The 18,896-nt window shown below is 29.6% G+C and overlaps 1 protein-coding gene across 3 annotated transcripts; it reads left to right on the plus strand.

The window, feature by feature from the left end:
• Positions 1 to 485: 485 nt before the first annotated feature.
• Positions 486 to 17,700, plus strand: LOC119671939 (protein-tyrosine sulfotransferase). 3 transcript variants are annotated; one of them, XM_038082829.1, is made up of 7 exons: positions 486 to 1,074; positions 2,491 to 2,621; positions 11,565 to 11,805; positions 11,869 to 12,048; positions 13,535 to 13,671; positions 15,788 to 15,986; positions 17,243 to 17,700. In XM_038082829.1, the coding sequence occupies exons 1-7, from the start codon at positions 922 to 924 to the stop codon at positions 17,585 to 17,587; spliced, it is 1,386 nt and encodes a 461-aa protein (XP_037938757.1). In that variant the 5' UTR covers positions 486 to 921; the 3' UTR covers positions 17,588 to 17,700. The 3 variants fall into 3 exon arrangements, with proteins under 3 accessions (XP_037938757.1, XP_037938759.1, XP_037938758.1); XM_038082831.1 differs by having other exon boundaries at positions 15,788 to 15,948; positions 17,243 to 17,436; XM_038082830.1 differs by lacking the exon at positions 17,243 to 17,700 and adding an exon at positions 16,190 to 16,498.
• The last annotated feature ends 1,196 nt before the right edge of the window (positions 17,701 to 18,896 follow it).

Here is an 18,896-nt window from a genome sequence, read left to right on the forward strand (position 1 = left end):
CAACAACTGAAACTCCAATATACATCTCATATTCACCTGATCTCATTATTGATTTTCATGTAAAAAAAGAACAAGTAATACAACGCATTACAATCTTTTTTCAAAACGTATATTAATAGCACAAGACAAACAAGAAATTTAAAATAACTAATTAATTCTAATCTTTATCAATATTTTTGTTTCTAATGGCTTTATCACCGCTACTACAAAAAGCTGTTTTCATTTTTTTCTTCAAAGAACTAAACTAAGTGAAGGAAAAGTTCACTCAAAGTTCAATTAGTTATGTAAAATGTATTCATGATAAATTCAAATTTCTATTTCCAGTTGAATAGCCAGACGATACTCAGAGGACGACACCCACAACAACTCAAAAAGTGAATTCTAAACAAAGAACAAAGACAATTAAGGAAAAGGTGTAGAAGCGACAATTGCAAAAAATCAAAGTGATAAAACAAAAGACGACAAAAAGGACATCACAATTACCGCAAAACACAGAGCAGAATTAGTAACAAAGCATACAAAACCACCAAAGAACCCACAAAGCAAAAGCCAACAATTTCCACAAGGGAAACTTCATTATAAATAGGAAAAAATTATGAACATTATCCTTTATCTAAAATGTTAACACAAAACTGTACACAGCGTGCGCAACTTAAAGATACAAGGACGAAAGTGTTCATAATTAAAGCCAGAAAACCAGACTTGAACACAAAGTGTTGAAGCATATAAAGGACCGGACCAGTTGTCAATTGTTTTCACAACAGCAAAAACACGAAAAGACCTAAACCGGAAATAAATTTCAAACACACCTAAACCAAACACACTTAGGAATAGAAACTAAACCACCTGACGACGTAAATTAGTTTTAATAAATTTAATTAGTATTGTTCCGCTGCTGCGTTTATCAAAACCATAATCAAAATGCGTTTGCCTTATCGTAATAAGAAGATTACCCTATGGGTGATGTTGGCCATTGTTGTTGTCACAATGTTCGTGTTCAAGTTCACTGAGCTGCGTCCTACATGCTTCTTCAGGGATGAAACACAGGACAATTCACTCATGGCAAGAGAAGAGGTAAGCAAATAACTTGATAACTAATGAAAAGTAGCAACATATTTGCTTAGTTTCAATGATTTTATTTCTCACATTTAAATGAGTTATGAACACTCAAATTGCCGCTATAATATTTCATTTTAATATTAAACAATTTGTGCAGGATATACAAAACAAAAAAAGAATATAATAGAATAAACGTTATCCGATAATAAGCAAAAACTTCAGTTACAAATCCCACTCAGCAGATGTCAAATTCATTTGACCAAAAAAACATTGCGACTACAGAAAAGACTAAGAAGAAGAAAAGTGAAGACATTCTACCTGCTCGAAGGTAGTTTAAGCTTTTTATGGAGTCAGCATTCAAGAATTTCCTCAGCGGAAAACTTTTACCATGGAGACGCATTTTCTTTTTATGTTGTTTTATGGTTCTATGCACTTTTCTTCAGAACTGAAACGCAACAAGAAGATAAATAATAAAATGAGTACTTCAGAAAATAGTAAAAATATACTCGAAAACATTAATTTTATTTTCTGCTACTGCATTTGTTGCTTTATAAATTGGATATTATTATTTATCCTTGGTCTGTGCTGCCTTAAGCAGCTGACGCACACGTAAATTTACCCCAACGTGAAGGAGCAGCATTTGCTGGCACAACTACATCACTGCACTGGCAGTTCAGTTCTAGTCTAATATTTCAAGTGCACTTGAAGAGCTTAAAGTATCTGTGGTAACATAGGGTAGAAGCGAGATCCTTCTACCTTCTACCTTCTTTATTGCTGAGCAACGACGGGTTTGGGGTTGGGGTTAAACTTTGTAAATCTTAGTCGTGCTTGCAATACACAAAACATACTTTTCATTATAAAAATTATGCACTACTAACGAATAAACAAACTTTATTATTTAAATTAATTCTAATAAAAATACTTTTATTTTCTGGCTATACGCAAGATTTTCTTCTCTATAGCGCTCTTTGCGTTTCGTATGATGTATATCAAAGAACATCAGTGGAAATAAATTTTCTGAGTTCATTAAATGGTTTAGGTGTCATTTAGTATTGGCAACAAACAGCCACTCAACCAATAATAATTTCCATACAGTTTACTACAGTATGCATCCGTATGGCATAATTAAATTTAACAAATTTAAATGATTTGCATACTAGAAAAATCTGTAATACCTAAATGAATGATGTCCACATCAATACATACAATTTAATTTTATATTTTATTTCACTATCTAAAATACATGGAATTTTGAGCGAAAAGTAAAAAATCACACAAAACTCTGGACCGAAGTTTTTGTATTAAGAGGTCATAAATCCGCCAAAAACACTTCGAATCTAAACGATATGAGAAGCTACCATTAGTTAAATTTTTTAAATATAATATTTAGTTATCCTGTTAATACTTTTTAATTTTTCTTTATTTTTGTAGAAATATGTTATTGGCGAAAATCAAAAAATGTATTCATACAACCGAGATATGCCGTTAATATTTATTGGTGGCGTACCAAGGTCAGGAACAACGTTAATGCGTGCCATGTTAGATGCGCATCCGGATGTAAGGTAAGATCATTAATTTATTAATTAATTTGCTTTACAATTTTAAATCTTCCAAAAACGTATTTCTTATATGGATTGAGATAATCTATTGCTGTTAGCTGGTAATGTATTGTCTATACATTGATTGTATGAAATAGCTATTCTGATTACTCCGGACCATATCAGATGTGTAGTTTGACATATATGTTGTTCGGGGCATCTTTTGACCTCATTTTTGAGGTGTTTTGCATAATTCTATTGAATTCTATTGTTGGTATGGATTGTTGGTACTTTATTCCTATACATACTTTGATGTTCTGACAACACCAGTAAAAGACATAAAGGCTGCTTGACTGCTGCTATAATGGAAATATTCGTGCCAACTATTTCATTGTATCGAAAGTATTTAATAGCTAGATATATCCTAGCAACCTGCTGCTGGAAAATCTGCAATAATTACATTGGTGTAGGTTGAGCTCGTCAAAAAAAATATCCGCGCCCACTTTAGTTTCAAGTTTAAAATAATCTGTGTAAATTTTTTTTTTGTTTTGAGGTATTCACTTGGATTGCATTTCTTCTTTCTCCACATTCCACACTTTTTTGTAGTGATGTGGGTATAGAAATTACAATCAAGTGGAAGAAATGTAACACCGCCATCGATATTGGGAAGAATATTTTAACTATAAGTATATGTGGCACTAATAGAATTTAAAGAAACCTTGCGAAAAGTGATATTCCAGTGGGAGTGATTAGCGGCAATAAGTTATCTAGAAACTTATATATTGTGATTAATGAACAAAGTTGAATATAAACAAATATTATATAAAGTTGATTGCAAATATATAAAACGACGCCATATGTAATTAAGAGTTTGCAGATATAGTACTGCCGATAAAGTATTTTCAACAAATGAACCCATAAACAATTGGAATATGTTGAACGCTCTATATTCTTATAAATAGAAACTCAATTTGATAAATCTTTATTAGATATTGTCTGTCTTATTCTAAAATATTTTTTAATTTAAATTTGAATATGTAAATTTGAAAATTATATTATATGTTATAGGAAAAAACTTTTATATGAATTTTATTTAATCTCCTTCTTCCATATGTGGCACCCAATAAGTAAATAGGATTCCATATGTATTTTATTATGCCATGATTATTTTAGCGTTATATATATGTATCTTTCATTTAACATTACGGAATGCTCAAGCCTTAATATATGAGTTCTGTAATTACAAATTACAAATGCAAAATTAAGAATTTGTGGCAACATTCCGCATTGCTATCTTCGTATGATATCAATATTTAAATGATTAGCTGTACCTCATAGTTGTACGCCTTAAGTGCAAATTAATTTTAGTATTACTTATAAATTGACTTCGTCTTTTATACTTACCTGTGGTTTAGATCTAAAAACCAAGTACATTTATTTAGTTCTGATAGTGAGCTATAGTTACTGTATTATTATGTGAATTTTGCATGTGTACCATAAGTACTTCCCATTTTCATTTTTTTTAAATGTGCTTGTTCCAAATTGGATTGTAATTACCTTTCCTTCTAAATGCTTTACTGGATGGTTTTGTTACAAGAGTTAAAGAGGTGATCGCCAAGTCAACTTTATTTGACTTTGAAATGTGTGATGTAAAATATAGTAAACAGCACTGGTCCTAGCCCACGGCCTTAATATGCTCAGCTCTTTTATCTTAGATATTAGAGGTACTATTTGTGCACTTAACATAGTAATTTTTGTCATACATATATATACTTTTACTTGTGTACAAGCATAAAGGTGTATGCATGTATATGTTTTGTTATATAAATCAAGTGCTACATGCTTCGATTCTGAAAGAAGTTTTTTTTGTTCTATATAACAGTCCTGCTTGGTAAACACGCTGCAATATAAAAAAATTATGCAAAATAAATCGAAAAAATTTTATTGCAAATATATAAAAAAAAGTCCAGTATTCTTTCCGCTGCAAAATATACAAAAACTAATTTTATTTCAAATAAATTTTAAATACGGATTTTACCTTTTCCGCGAACCAAAGTCCTTAGCTACCAGTAAATTGTTAAATTTAGTGGCCATGGGTTGTGGGTCGTTGCATATCACATAAAGTCTCGTTTTGCATAAATGTTTTATTTCATTATAAACAAATTCAATTCATAAAAAAATCATAATTTAAAATTGTGAAAAAATAAAATAATAAAAATATTAGTGTTTCGAATGTAAATTTTAAATATTTAGCTTCCTAAAACAATCTAAACGAAAAATTTGTTAGAGATTGGCTTACATACGTTTGAACGCAGAATGCAGAATGTTGAATGCTGTGTAAACAAACTTTATATTTAAAAATATTTTATTTTTATATGCCATGCATCATATATTGTGCAATTTAAAAATGAAAAATTTTTATAATTTTAAAAAACAAATAATTTTAATTGAAAGGTGTACATAATCTCCGTTTTGGAACTGTTTTACAATGTATTTTTTGGGTTGAAAAGTAAATATTATTTTAAGATTGAAAACGTTTTTATCTGTGAATAAATATTTTTTCACTTGATTACAAAATATTTAATAAACAAAATTTAAAAAATTTATAAATTCTGAGATTGTATCTCAAAGAATTCAGAGAAATTGGCAATGGAAACGAATTTTATAAGGCACAAAATTGATATATTTAAGTTAAAATATGTCACAGCTTTTTTACTGCGCCAAGTGTAAAGTGTACACATTTATTTATGTCTTCCAATATAAGCAGTACGACTTTTAATCTAAATTTTGAATATTTGAGACAATATTTCAATATTTGACTACTTTATTTATTTGATAACTTTTACTAAATTCAATTGATTAAATACATTTTCGACAATTTGTCATTTGTTTGAATTGCACAACAATGCATCAGTTTTTCAGTATATTTTGGAGTACGTGGAGTGGTGGCACGTGGTGTGGAGTACATGATGTGGAGTACATGGCGTGGCATAGCGTGGCGTGGCGTGGCGTAGCATGCCAACAAAAGAAAAGTCAATTTATCAAAAATATCTTGAAAGACCAATTGTTGCACACAACTTGCTTGAGTGCTGCACAAATGTGATCCACTTGTGCATTTCGATTCAATGTATCGTTCCTGATAAATATTTATTTAAATGTTCTGAATAATTTATAACGTATTTGATGACAGTTTAAGTTTTTTATTTCAGTCTATAAACAAATATAGAACTTTTTATTTTTGATTAAATTTTTCACAAATATAACAATTGGGTAAATATTTGAGCACGTCTTAATGTACTACTTATAACATTTTTCTTTTTGATCTGTTTCAGATATTTAATTACGTTATTTACACATGATAGGAACACATTTACACTTTTAGACTTTTGGACTTTTGAAATTTATATTCAAACATTATTAAAAATTTATAAATTAGGTCTTTTAATTTGGGATTATTGACATCATTGTGGCTTAAATTGTTATTATATTATATTTATGCTGCTATAAATACTCAACATATTCTACACTGACATATTTTAACTAAATCAATACATGCATGTGTTTTCCTGCAGACTCATTCAATATTAAAACAATGCGTTTCTCATTAATTAAATTCCTTTTAAGCAAAAACCAATTTCAGTTTAAGCCTGACAATGTACATACAAAGCTAGCAGATCCCTGCATTTCGATGCTGATAGAAAATTTATTAAATTTGTTATAAATATTAATGTGTCAACACAAGGCTCAATGTTTATGCTTAACAAATAAATTCCACTTTTAATGAGTTTTTAATTTTATATCCACAAATTGATTATTTATATGAAACGATACGATTTCATTCTATAATATAACGCGATAAATTTAAGTGAACATTTTTTTCTGAAAAATTTCTAATAATATTTTACTTTTTATCAACAAAATGCGAACAAGCTTATCTTCTAAAACGATACAATATATATATTTCGTATACTATCTCTTTGATCTAGAATAAATAAACCAAAACTAAAACATTGACGGCCATGATATTTTTAAGGATGCGTATGTAAAATCCAAAATATTGCTTTGGTTGTATAATCTATGTTACGAAATATACTCGTGACTTGTGGGCGTTCTATATATTAACACAAATTATGTGCTATCTAGTCATTCACAGTCAATTGTATTTTTGAGATAAATTTATATAATATTCATTTTGAGAACAACTTCCACTATAATTCTTTTTAACTGGGATATTTATAATAATTACATATATTCAATCAAGCTAACAGCTTAACGAAGAGATAAGATACCGTGCACAATGAACAATTCAAATGGTTTTACTTATATCTGATCTATTCTATATGTAACAAACTTTATCCATAGTATTTATTTACTTCATCAATTTTTTAATTAATGTAATATGTTAATGGATATTTTTTTGTTCAAGCTGAAATCAATGAGTTTATTGTGTATTTTATTTAACTAATTCAGTTTTGTTTCTGAACATACCTAGTTTTTGTTTACCTCGATAACATGTTTTTGATGAGCTTTATCAATCAATTCAAATAATATGATTTATTAATATGTCTCTTTATTATTTAATAGCCATTCTCTCTCAAATAGTAAACTTCTACATTTCAAATTGTCTTCGTGTTTTTAAAACAGCAAATAACCGATGCGGGTTACATCTATTAAATATGATGGATTTATTATGAAGTTTACTCTAGTTTATTCCACAATAATATACTGATAAACATCTATACCGTCTGTTATAGCGAAGGATTGTTTGTACATGGACGAGTGTTTACATGATTAAATCCGAATTCTTTTATATAACAAATAAGTAAACCATTGATTACTGTACAAATATCTGTCGTAATGCAATTTGTACACTTTAATCATCTACAGCAATAAAATTCCGCGGTGGATGTTACATAAGATTTGACATTAAACAATTAAAAGATACTTTTTGTCGAAAATTATTAGACAATCGTCTCTGGTGCATTTATTACCAACTTATTGAGCTACTTTCATCAGTTTTATAGAAGTTTCCTAGAACTTCAACAAAAATAATATTCTTTACTGTTCCTATGACAATAGACATATTGGATTTCAATATTAAAATCACTTTAAAAGCATTTTACTTTTCACTTATGAACTTTACTTATAATTTGAAAATATACGTTGGTGTTTTTATTTTCAAAAGAAATGCTTTAATTACTGCTTTATTGTTTTTTTAAAGACGACATTAAGAGCACTATCCCACTTCATTAACATGTATTAAGCAATACATATGAATAATAGTGAAAATATTTATTGTGATAGACAATCTTCGAATAAAATAATCCAACTATATTACCAGTACTAAGACCAGAAGTGTCCGTAAGCTGAGAATCTTTACCACCATACTGTAATAACCATTATTAATAATGTTCAAATGCAATATTAAAACTAATATTTATAATTATTTCTAGAAATATTTCCATGTCTGTCAATAATTGTATAAGAACAATTTAGTTATATCAAGTTAACAGTTTTTCTTCCAAACAGTATGCAGTGTCCACCCGTTGTTCTGGGTTTCCTGTTTAAATAAATTCCTGAAAAGTAATCTAGATTTAAATGCCATTGGGGTTGACTTGCATATTCCTTGAGCTGCCGCAATGCGCTGAGAATAATAATTTTTAATATTTTATCCCAAAAGTAACTCGTATTTACTTGGTCGGCTCAAAGCAGTCATTTGTGTTGCTTGATTAATTCAAAGTGTTACGTTGCACATTTTTTTGTAAATGTTTGCATTTAGAAATAAACTTCAGGCGCAGTGCTTTGCTTCTTCTAAGTTAAGAGCAAGTATAGAATTTCTCAATGTTTCGCCTGCTTAAAGCAGCTAAGCAAAAGTAACATAAGCCATGCGGCTGGGCTACACAGAAAACAGATTCCGAATTTCAGTATATTTATTACTCAAATAGCAAAAGGAAAAGGACACATGCCGGAACATGCACACAACACAGTCGAAATTATATGTTGTATTAAAGTTGTAGATCAAACAAGTCATGTTCAAAGAGCTAACATACTAACATACCAACAGCAACACCAACAACTCACCTACCATATTTCCAGTTCATCCTTAAGGGAATAGGAGCAGATGGAAGCTAAATACAAAACATAAAACAAGAAAATTTTCTAACGGAAGCAAAAAATGCAAACAACAACAAGAAGCTATAATAGAACCAACAATAGCGCCAAATAAAGACCATGAAGGACATACATTACTACAGATAACTAGAGTCTTATGCATAGGCATTCTTGCTGTCGCTCCCATTGGTTCTGCATTGCTCTACTACTTTGCTTTTTCAGTTAGGCTAAGCACAAAATGAAGGGAAATGGCTTACTTCCGCTTGGTGCGCACAGTGTGCACCAAACTATGTCAATTCCACTGGGTGATATGTTTATTATATTTGTGCTTTCAATTTTTCCTATTTTATAAAAGTTTTTAAGGATTTATTAAATTTTTGTAGCTAAGAATTTTAGAGAATTTATTATACTTTGCTCAAAATACGTCTAACGGGCTTAAGAGGTTTAAAGCTTTTTAGACGCATAAGCCCATAAATATGAAATCCTAAAACCACTCAAATTGTATTAAAAAGGTTAATTTGACCCACTGTGCTGTTGAGCGTTTTTAAAATACCAACCAATGATTCAGCTCCAGCAATGTTTTTTGCCTTGTATCGTTTATGCATTGTGCTCGATGTAATGCAAAATCCTGGAAGTGCTCGTACAGATGAATCCGTGTAAAAGGTCTGTTTTTGTGAATTCCACAATGAATGCTTGTTTATGGTTCATTGTTCGCTTGCTAGTTGGGTTTGGTATATCCTTGTTTTGTAGTTGTGATTTTCTCTATTCTGTATTTGCCAATAACTTGGCTGATACTTCTGCAATCCTGTGTCGTTAAGAAAGCTTTTGCTTCTTCTTTTTCTATACTATTTTTCAGACTTTTCAACGACGATTTTTGTCAATTGAATTGTGGCTTTGGAATCTTTCAACAATTTATTGCATGAAATTATGTGAGATTTTGCAATTGTTTTGTATGTGCTGTGTGTGCAGCACATATAGAGAATCTTCTTCTAGTCTTTACCCAGAAAATCCTTAATATCGATTTCGTTTTTACTGCTAGTAACATAAGGATTAACAATATTTTGCACAGTTGAACGATTTTTATGCCCATTTGCAGGCGATGTTTCTTTTGATCAACTTCTTAATTGGCAAATTTTGTTTTACTTTAACGTTTTCCCAATGCTCAAAATATTGGCTTTAATAAAAACAAAAATAGAAAGAAATATTAGTCTAAGAAGAATTCAACAGAAATGAAATAAAACCATCAAATATATAAAAGGGAGCAACAAAAAAATTCATAATTTCTAATATATATATAAAATTGCATTTATTTCAAAGAGTTTTGGTGGAACTGGAACCTTATTTATTATTAATTTACTATGTGGTACATATAATCAAAAATACTTTTTAACATTATTTAAGAAAACTTTCCAGGCTTGTGATCAAGTCTGTCTTTCATTGAGTCAAAATAATAAAACTTCCCTTATCGATTAATTCAGAAATTTTACAATTCAAATTGTTAAGTAGTACTCGTTCAGATTCAGCAATCTTTAAGAAGAATTGAGATATAAAGGTTTTTGAACTGATAATCTACATTGCCAAAATAAATTCGAATAAATTCAAAAATAGCTCACTATCATTAAATCTTAAATTACGATACTTAGGCATTTTATTTTGGCTTGAATAATTGCATCCTAATTAACGACCGGTATTCAATCTGAAATCAGACTAACAAAAGCTATGTCAAATTTTGGAACTTCTATCAACGGCGCATGATAAAATAAAAAGCACACTTTTGATTCGCTCTTCACTGCTCAATTTACGCCAAAAATATTGATAATCATGTTGCTTTACCGATCAAAATAGATAGTTCGTATTACTCCTACGTCAATTTAGAACACAGGGTTGGTTCAAAACACATCCTGTAGAAATGCCATACCATATAGTAACTTTTTGGGACGTAAGGGTCTTTAATAGTTATTTGTGGATTTCTAAATAACTATGTACTTCATAGATATGAAGTACATACTCGTAGAATAAATCGGTTAAAATTGAAAGTATATTTTGATTGGTATCTGTTTAAACTTGATTATTTGAAGAACTATCAAAGTTTGAGTTAGAATAAATAAACTATTATAATCATTGAAGTTATAAATATTAATAAACTTATAATTAATTGCTTTAAAACTTTTCCGTTCTCAGAAATTTAGTATTTTCTAGTTTTTACACAGCGGATATTACCTTTTCAAAATATGCAACAACAAAAAGTGCAATTTTATCTAATGCACATTGTGCAGTGGCACTGAAATCGCAACGTTTTCGCGTTCATCTTGCTTACCAGGTTTTTCATTAAACTCGTTGTTTCGGCTTCAGTTTGAAAAATATTAATAAGCAAAAATAAACTACAAATTCTTTTTAGATTCTTGGATTCAATACCAAAATTTAGTAAAATGAAATTCAGTAAAATTCGCCAAATTTAATTTAATTTGAAAATTTCAACAAAAACTTATTTCGGAAACCATTAAGTCGACAAATTGACGGCATCAATGTGCTCAGGCCACAACGAAAGTGGCTGCAATGATCGCCTCCTATTATGTTTACTCCCTGGCGATTATTGGAACAGAGTACGGTAAAGTTTGTTTTTGTGATGATTTCGTAAATCATTTAAGCGTGCGAAGCAGGCAGCATATTTAGGAAACTTTGATTGAAAAAGTTATGGGAAAGCCTGAGGAGCTGTAAAAATGAAAGATGAAGTAGGAAAATTTAAATATCATTGAACAGATAGATTGTCGGTTTGCTCTTGCGTTATGAATCCATTTAATAAAATTTTTATTAAAGTATATAAAAGTTTTAAATATGTTTGTTTCTTAATTCCAGATGCGGTCAGGAGACGCGTGTAATACCGCGTATACTACAGTTGCGTTCGCACTGGATGAAATCTGAAAAAGAATCACTGCGCTTACAAGAGGCAGGCATAACAAAGGAAGTACTTAACAGTGCGATAGCACAGTTTTCACTGGAAATCATTGCAAAACACGGTGAACCGGCGGCACGCCTTTGCAACAAAGATCCGCTGACGCTCAAAATGGGCTCCTATGTGATAGAATTGTTTCCAAATGTAATTGAATTACAATACATAAATGTTTTTCATTTAAGTTACCTCTTCACTTTCGTTTTTTAGGCGAAATTTCTTTTTATGGTTCGCGATGGACGTGCCACCGTACATTCAATCATTTCGCGTAAAGTAACAATAACAGGTTTTGATCTTACAAGTTATCGCCAGTGCATGCAAAAATGGAATCATGCTATTGAAGTTATGTACGACCAATGCCAGGATATTGGTAAAGAGCGCTGCATGATGGTAAGTTTATTCAAGTGTACTTTAATTTGAAAGGAGCAATTTTTGTACATAATTTTATGTTTCCGACATTTCAAGTTGGCTCATCCATAATTGTTCTTAATTAAATAAATTTTATATGGCACGAAATTTGATTGTTTTTACTAGTTCACACTGCGTTACACATGAATATTGTAATTAATCATACGACGCGTTGTACCAGGTCATGCGTATGACAGCTACACCTCCTGCGGCGTCATAATTGATTTTATTGTATATCACTCATTACATGTGCCGGATTTTATTATACATTATTTATAGCTCGTGTTAATTTTAATTTTATTCGTTAGTGCCTGATTGTAAATATCGCACCGAAAAACGAAATTATTCTATTTTTTTGCTTACAGCCAACCAAATTGCTTGCACCAAAGAATTGATTCAATTTACAGCAAAGTTAATTTAAAACGGCTCCATTGAACTGTATTGTATGCATACTGAATGCCTTTGACAAGTGGACCGAAAGGTTTGAGGTTTTGTAGATAGGATCATTTATCATTTTAATGCCTATGGGCTAAATGCTTCAAGCCTGTACTTGATACAATTCTGTATAATAATTCTTTTATTTCTCTTTTTAGCACCTCACATAAAACTGTAGTGCTATGAGTTACAAACCATAAATATTTCGAAATGATAAAATACAGACAAAATAGAAATATAAAAACAATTTACATTCCACAAAAATATGTTGAATTCTTGATTGATGTTCAACAACATTTTTTTGCAACATTTGAAACAGGCATCGACTTTAATATTTTGGGTCATATTTCAAATTAAAACAATACAAATATGTCTAAACTAATAAATTGTAATATATCTGTTGAGTTTTGAAACAATAAAAAGTGACGAACTTACCTAGATATTATAACAAGTTAACAATAACAATACTTTTTATTTTAAATTTTTAACTTAAGTGCCTGAATCTTAATTTCACTTTATTTTTAATTTGGTGTCAATTAGCAGACGGGGATCTCCGTCACACTCATGGATTTATATCCATCTTATCTCTACAAACCCATGCCCTCACACGTTTATCCGGGTGTATCAAACTCCAAATTAGCAGGTATTCCATCCCTTCGTGCTACATGTGCATTAATGAACGCATCAATAAAATATTGAAAAATTTTTTTAATATCTAAATCCATATCGACAGATTTATTATATATTATTAATAAGTAGTTGCGATTTTGAAATATATTTTTAATCCTAACTAAAGCTGGCTTAATTAGTTAATCAGAGAATGAATAAAGATGAAGGTTCTCTCATTCTTATATGCTCAAACGATTTAAAAAAGTTTGTGTATTTGTTAGGTTATCTCAATATAGCAAATATACATACAATAAGCACCATAAACACATATGGTACGGTTCTGACATTTATTCAAACATTAACACCATCCTCTTATTAAATATTAAAATATCTAGAGTTATCATTTTGTCAAATATACTTTCAGGTCTACTATGAACAACTTGTATTACATCCAGAAGAATGGATGAGAAAAATATTAAAATTTTTAGATGTGCCATGGAATGATTCTGTACTTCATCATGAAGAATTCATAAATAAACCAAATGGAGTGCCATTGTCCAAGTAAGTGAAAAAACTATAACAGAATTTCTTCTACTCTAATAAAAAAAAAATTATAAAATAATTTGTGCAAAAAATCCAAATAAATTAAATAGTTAACAAAAAGAAAAGTATAAGCAAAAAAAGAAAAGAATATTTAAAGTTTGTTAAAAGGTTTGTAAGCCGGTAACGATCGAAATTGGTTAATTATATCGTTTAGTAGTGCTGATAAAAAATAAATAGTGCTCAAATAAAATAATAATGATTAATTGAATTGGGACAAAAATTTGCCATAAATCTATCTATAGAGATAGATTTGCGGCTCTAGTATTAAAGTTCTGGCAAAACCAAAACTGACCGTTGAGCCTTAAATCATTTTGTATATAGATTCAATAGCTAAATATTCAATATAATATAATCAAAGATGCTATCCTTACATTCTAGCCTTAGTAAGTAACTAATCAATGTTGGTAATAACGCTGGGTGAGTTGAAGAATAGGGCAACCAAAAGCTTTAACCTGTTACAATGGATAAACCTAGACGTAAACACTAACACTAACCTGGCTATATATCGTCCTGTATTACTTCCAACTTGTCGCTACGGATTTGGTCACAGATTCTATATTTGGAAAACGTAGGCCATATCGCTTTTGACCTGGTTGCTGAAGTAATATTAATCCTATTTCTGCCAGTCTGTCCCAAAAAATTATCATATACCAATTTTCGTCTGTAAGTAATCAATTAAAGTATTCGTTCTTAATTCTCGTTCTAATACAAATCAGGATACTCATTCCTCTAAGTACTTTCTCAACTCTGGTTAACATAGTTAACCACTATGTTAACTAAGTTGTATAGAACTGTTTCTGCGAATTCCTCTTTAAGATATTTATGTTGAACGCCCGACTATTATATACTGTTATATATATCAAGGACTATAACAAGTTTTTTAAATCTAGCTGGAGTTAAAATTAAAATTCGCATTTAATACTTTTAATACTTGCACTACGTATTTTTTTTTTGTTTCGTTATTGCTGTTAATTGAAACTATTGACTATTCTAACCAACTTACTTTCACGATGTAATAAAATTTACACATGAAGTAATTCTTAAATGTTGCACTTGAACTGTTTGACTAGAGTTGGTCCTTGTTAACTTTTTATTAAAAACGGAGCCTTCCATTTATGTGTTTTAAGCTTAAATACCAGTGTAAATATTTTATTTTCCAAATTTTACTGTTTGTAATTTAAAACTCAATACTTTTTAGTGCAAGTTTTATTATTACTGAGAGCATTTTTAATATAAATATTTGCATGTACATTAATATGGAAACGTAAGCCATTTTTACAATCCTTAAAAAGCCACCTACACGAACTTCCACACTTGCAGGAAGAGGAATAAAAAAACTCATAGAACAACACCCAAATTAATCGCATAAATTTAAGTGTTATGTTTCCCGACAATTAAGGATGGCCATCCATGTGTGCTCACATGTGTTCCAACAGCCCATTGCCTAGTCTGTATGTGCTAGCTTTGCATGTGGCTCAAATTCATTTGTGTTGTATTCATAACGCAAACAAAGATTAACTAATCGTTTTAATAACTTGGGCCACTTGTGCCCACTAAAGTGTGGAAATGTTATGAAAACACAAATAGGATCGCTACTAGTGAACTATGTACTATGTACACTGAAAAAAGCGTTGCTGTGCTGTTATCTATTGCGATGCACCGTACAAAACATTGTACAATAACCGGATTACCAAGATAGATTTTCGCTATTATCCACTAATACAGGTCTTGTGTAAAAACGGGCTACTGCTGCTAATATCTACTTCAGTAAAAATTTATTTGCAGACTTTTGCATGGTCGAGTACAAAACTTTTGCGTTTTTCTACAATGAATTTTCCACAAATCCTGAAAATCTTAAAGCAACTTCAAAGTAATTTGCAAATTAAAATTATTTGTGTGTAAAGCAAAGTTAGTAGTAATGAAAGAACCGTGTGGTTTGGTTGGGACACTGAACAAAAACTATATTGTTTGGTTAGTTAGTTATTCTCAGTGTTAAAATTGAGCAACGAAAAAAAAAAGTTTTTTTAATTTATATTTATAGAATTAAAAATATTGTTTCTTTTACAATATGCAGAGTTGAGCGCTCATCAGATCAAGTGATTAAGCCTGTAAACCTTGAAGCTCTTACAAAGTGGGTAGGACAGATACCAGATGATGTGGTTCGTGATATGCCAGATTTAGCGCCTATGTTATCGAAGTTGAACTACGATCCTTACTCCAATCCACCAGAATATGGTAAGCCAGATGCTTGGGTTGAGGATAATACGTCAAAGGTATGTGCAGCTAGTGAATGAAGCCTGATTTCTGTTCGTGTTTTTGTTACTGTTGCTGTTGTTATACATAGTAGTGATATTTATTTGTAATATGTGTTTTTTAAAATGAAATACCTTGTTATATTTATAACTTTATTGTTGTTATCACTTATTATTATAATTTGCACTTCAATTGTTTGCATTTATATTTTATATATTTTTAGGGGTGAGCTCAATTGTTAAAGAAATATGAGTACGCGGTATAAAAAGTAATCTGTTGATTGTAATACATTATACATATATTAATCGATTTAGATTCATTAGTACTTGACTTCAAATACATACATATATTGTAATTAATATCTGGAATACCCTTAAAATGGTTGAACATAAATCACACTTTTTAGCTGCACATCTACATTACATTACTTTTAACGTTGGTTATGATTTGACTTCTTTGGTAGACTACTAATCAAATTAAACAGAAAGATTTCTGCAAAAATAAGTAAATAGGTGGCAAAAAATAATTTTCAAAATCTCTTGTCAAAATAGTACAAATGTATAATTGATTTCACCACAACTTACCAACACTTTTATAATTAACTTAATGTGACATTGAATAAATGATTCATCTTTTCACTATTGTTAAACTAAAATTAGCTAACGGTTTTAACAATTATACTCTTAAATATTCTTTATCTTAAATAGTTAGTTTTTTAATAAAACGCTTGTAATATCAAAATAGAATATTTCGAAAACAATATCTGAGTTTTATCTGAATTACAACGGGCTACCAAGTTGAGGTAGATCCCCATAATCAAAGTTTGACTCTATCCTAACCTTAGAAAACAATTTATTAATAAAACTCTTAAGTTAACGATTATGTCAACATGTTAAAAATTTATAAATGTTGTGATCTGTACCAATATATATATATATACAAACATCCATCCTATAACTAAAATTTAATTTTTGTTTGTGATAATTTTTTGCTGCCAATTCTAAGACTTAATGTTATATTTCTGAAAACGCTTTATACTTGATTGTTTTGAGTTAATATTCTTTGAATAATGTGATCGTTATTAAAAGGCTTTTAAATAACGAAGTTATGAAAAATTCATAACGCATGATTTAATTTTTTTTTTTTTGTGTTTAATTTGTGGATTTCTACCATTGAACTTTAAAACGCCATTGTTTATTTTTAATATTTATAATATATTTATTTTTCAATTTATTTTTAAAATTTATTGCACTTATTTCTCTTCAACGGAAAAAAGGTAAAAGCCAACAAAAAGCTTTGGGAGAATAAAGCAAAAGAAGTGTTACGAATACTACCTCACGACATTAAAGAAACTAAGTCGGACGAGGATAATGTCAATGATCCATTTGCGCTTGCTCCTGACAACAACAATAACAATGACCTGCAACAACAAGTCGATTATGACGATAGCAATAATGTTAACAATAACAGAAAAATATCGAAGAAAAAGCAAAAGGATATAGTCAATATAAAACAGCTCAACAAAATCAACAACTACAACAATGAAAGCTACAATCACCACCCACACAATCATAATAATGCCAACAATGACAATGCCAATTCAATAAGAGAACGAACATGATACACGCAACAACAATACCAACAACAACAACAACGCAAACATCAACAAGGACTGCACCATAACCACAAACAGCATCAGCAGCAACAACAACAGCAACAGAACGTACCAATACCAATACGTTTGCCACACCGTAACCACTGAAGTGCGATTATAACGGAAGTGTAGCTGCGGAAACGGAAATGCGCTGTACTTTTTAAACATAAAAATAAAAAAATATAAAAAAAATATAAAAAAGAAAATAACAATAAGCAAACCAACTGAAATCAGAAAGCTTACATTGTTTATGCTTTGAAAGAAACAAATAGCAAAATGTGAAATAAAACAACTAAATACAGAAACAGAATCAGAATCAGAATTGGAATCAGAGAAAACAGTAACCAAAAACAAAAACAAAAAATAATTGTTGTGAATTGATTAGTTGTTCTCTTTTATGGATTTTAAACGACTCCCGACTTCGACGCTTACGCCGACGCCGACGACGACAACAGCGACGTCCACGCCTACTACTCGACTTTGAATGCATTGTTTTAAATTTTTATATGAAATGTTTTAAAAATTTATAGTTAAAATTTTATGCATAAAGTATTTATAATAGCAATGCCAGCGAGCATGTATATTTAATATGTTTTGTTTTTAATATGTATCTTTGCCTTATTAAAATTTTATATTTTTTTATATTTACAATTTATCTGTTTTTTTTTTTGTTTTTTTTTTTGGGTTACAAGCAAGTTTTGTAAATATTTTTATAAAAAAGCTGGAAAACAAACAAAAAATATTCTTGCTAAAAACTGTTCGGCATTGTTTCCTATTTTTATACATGTTTTTATCTTTATAATTTTGCATGTACATATTTATAAATATACGTATATTTATATACAATAATTAATTTAATTATTACAGAAAAAAAAACAAACAAAAAATCAATCTTTAAGAGCTTTTAAAATAATGAATAGAACATATATTGATAATAAAACTTATTTATAGAAAAACTAAATAATAATAATTATATATATATAAAAAATTGACTTTTGTTAACTATATATAGTTTTAGTTTAATTAAAATTAATTTTAATGCTTGTTATACACCAAAAATTTTTCATAATAAGTTTAATTTTAAATTTTTATTATAAGTATTTTTACACATTTTCGTAAATACATTTTAACAATTGTTTAGTATGTATATGTCATAGGTAAGAAAAAAAAGTATTTGCAATTTGATCAACATGAAAATTGTTTTTTAGTACTGTTTATCCAATTATTGTCAACTAAAATTTGTAAAAATTGTATAACAAAATCAACCAAAATGAAT

This window comes from Teleopsis dalmanni, chromosome 1 (genome assembly GCF_002237135.1).
Source record: "Teleopsis dalmanni isolate 2A chromosome 1, ASM223713v2, whole genome shotgun sequence".
NCBI lineage: Eukaryota > Metazoa > Arthropoda > Insecta > Diptera > Diopsidae > Teleopsis > Teleopsis dalmanni.

Bases quoted from the DNA above. Each gene is read 5' to 3' on its own strand.
- LOC119671939 (XM_038082829.1), top strand. From the start codon at position 922: ATGCGTTTGCCTTATCGTAATAAGAAGATTACCCTATGGGTGATGTTG. The intron at 1,075-2,490 runs GTAAGCAAATAA...TTATTTTTGTAG, and splicing joins CACTCATGGCAAGAGAAGAG to AAATATGTTATTGGCGAAAA. The intron at 11,806-11,868 runs GTAATTGAATTA...TTCGTTTTTTAG, and splicing joins TGATAGAATTGTTTCCAAAT to GCGAAATTTCTTTTTATGGT.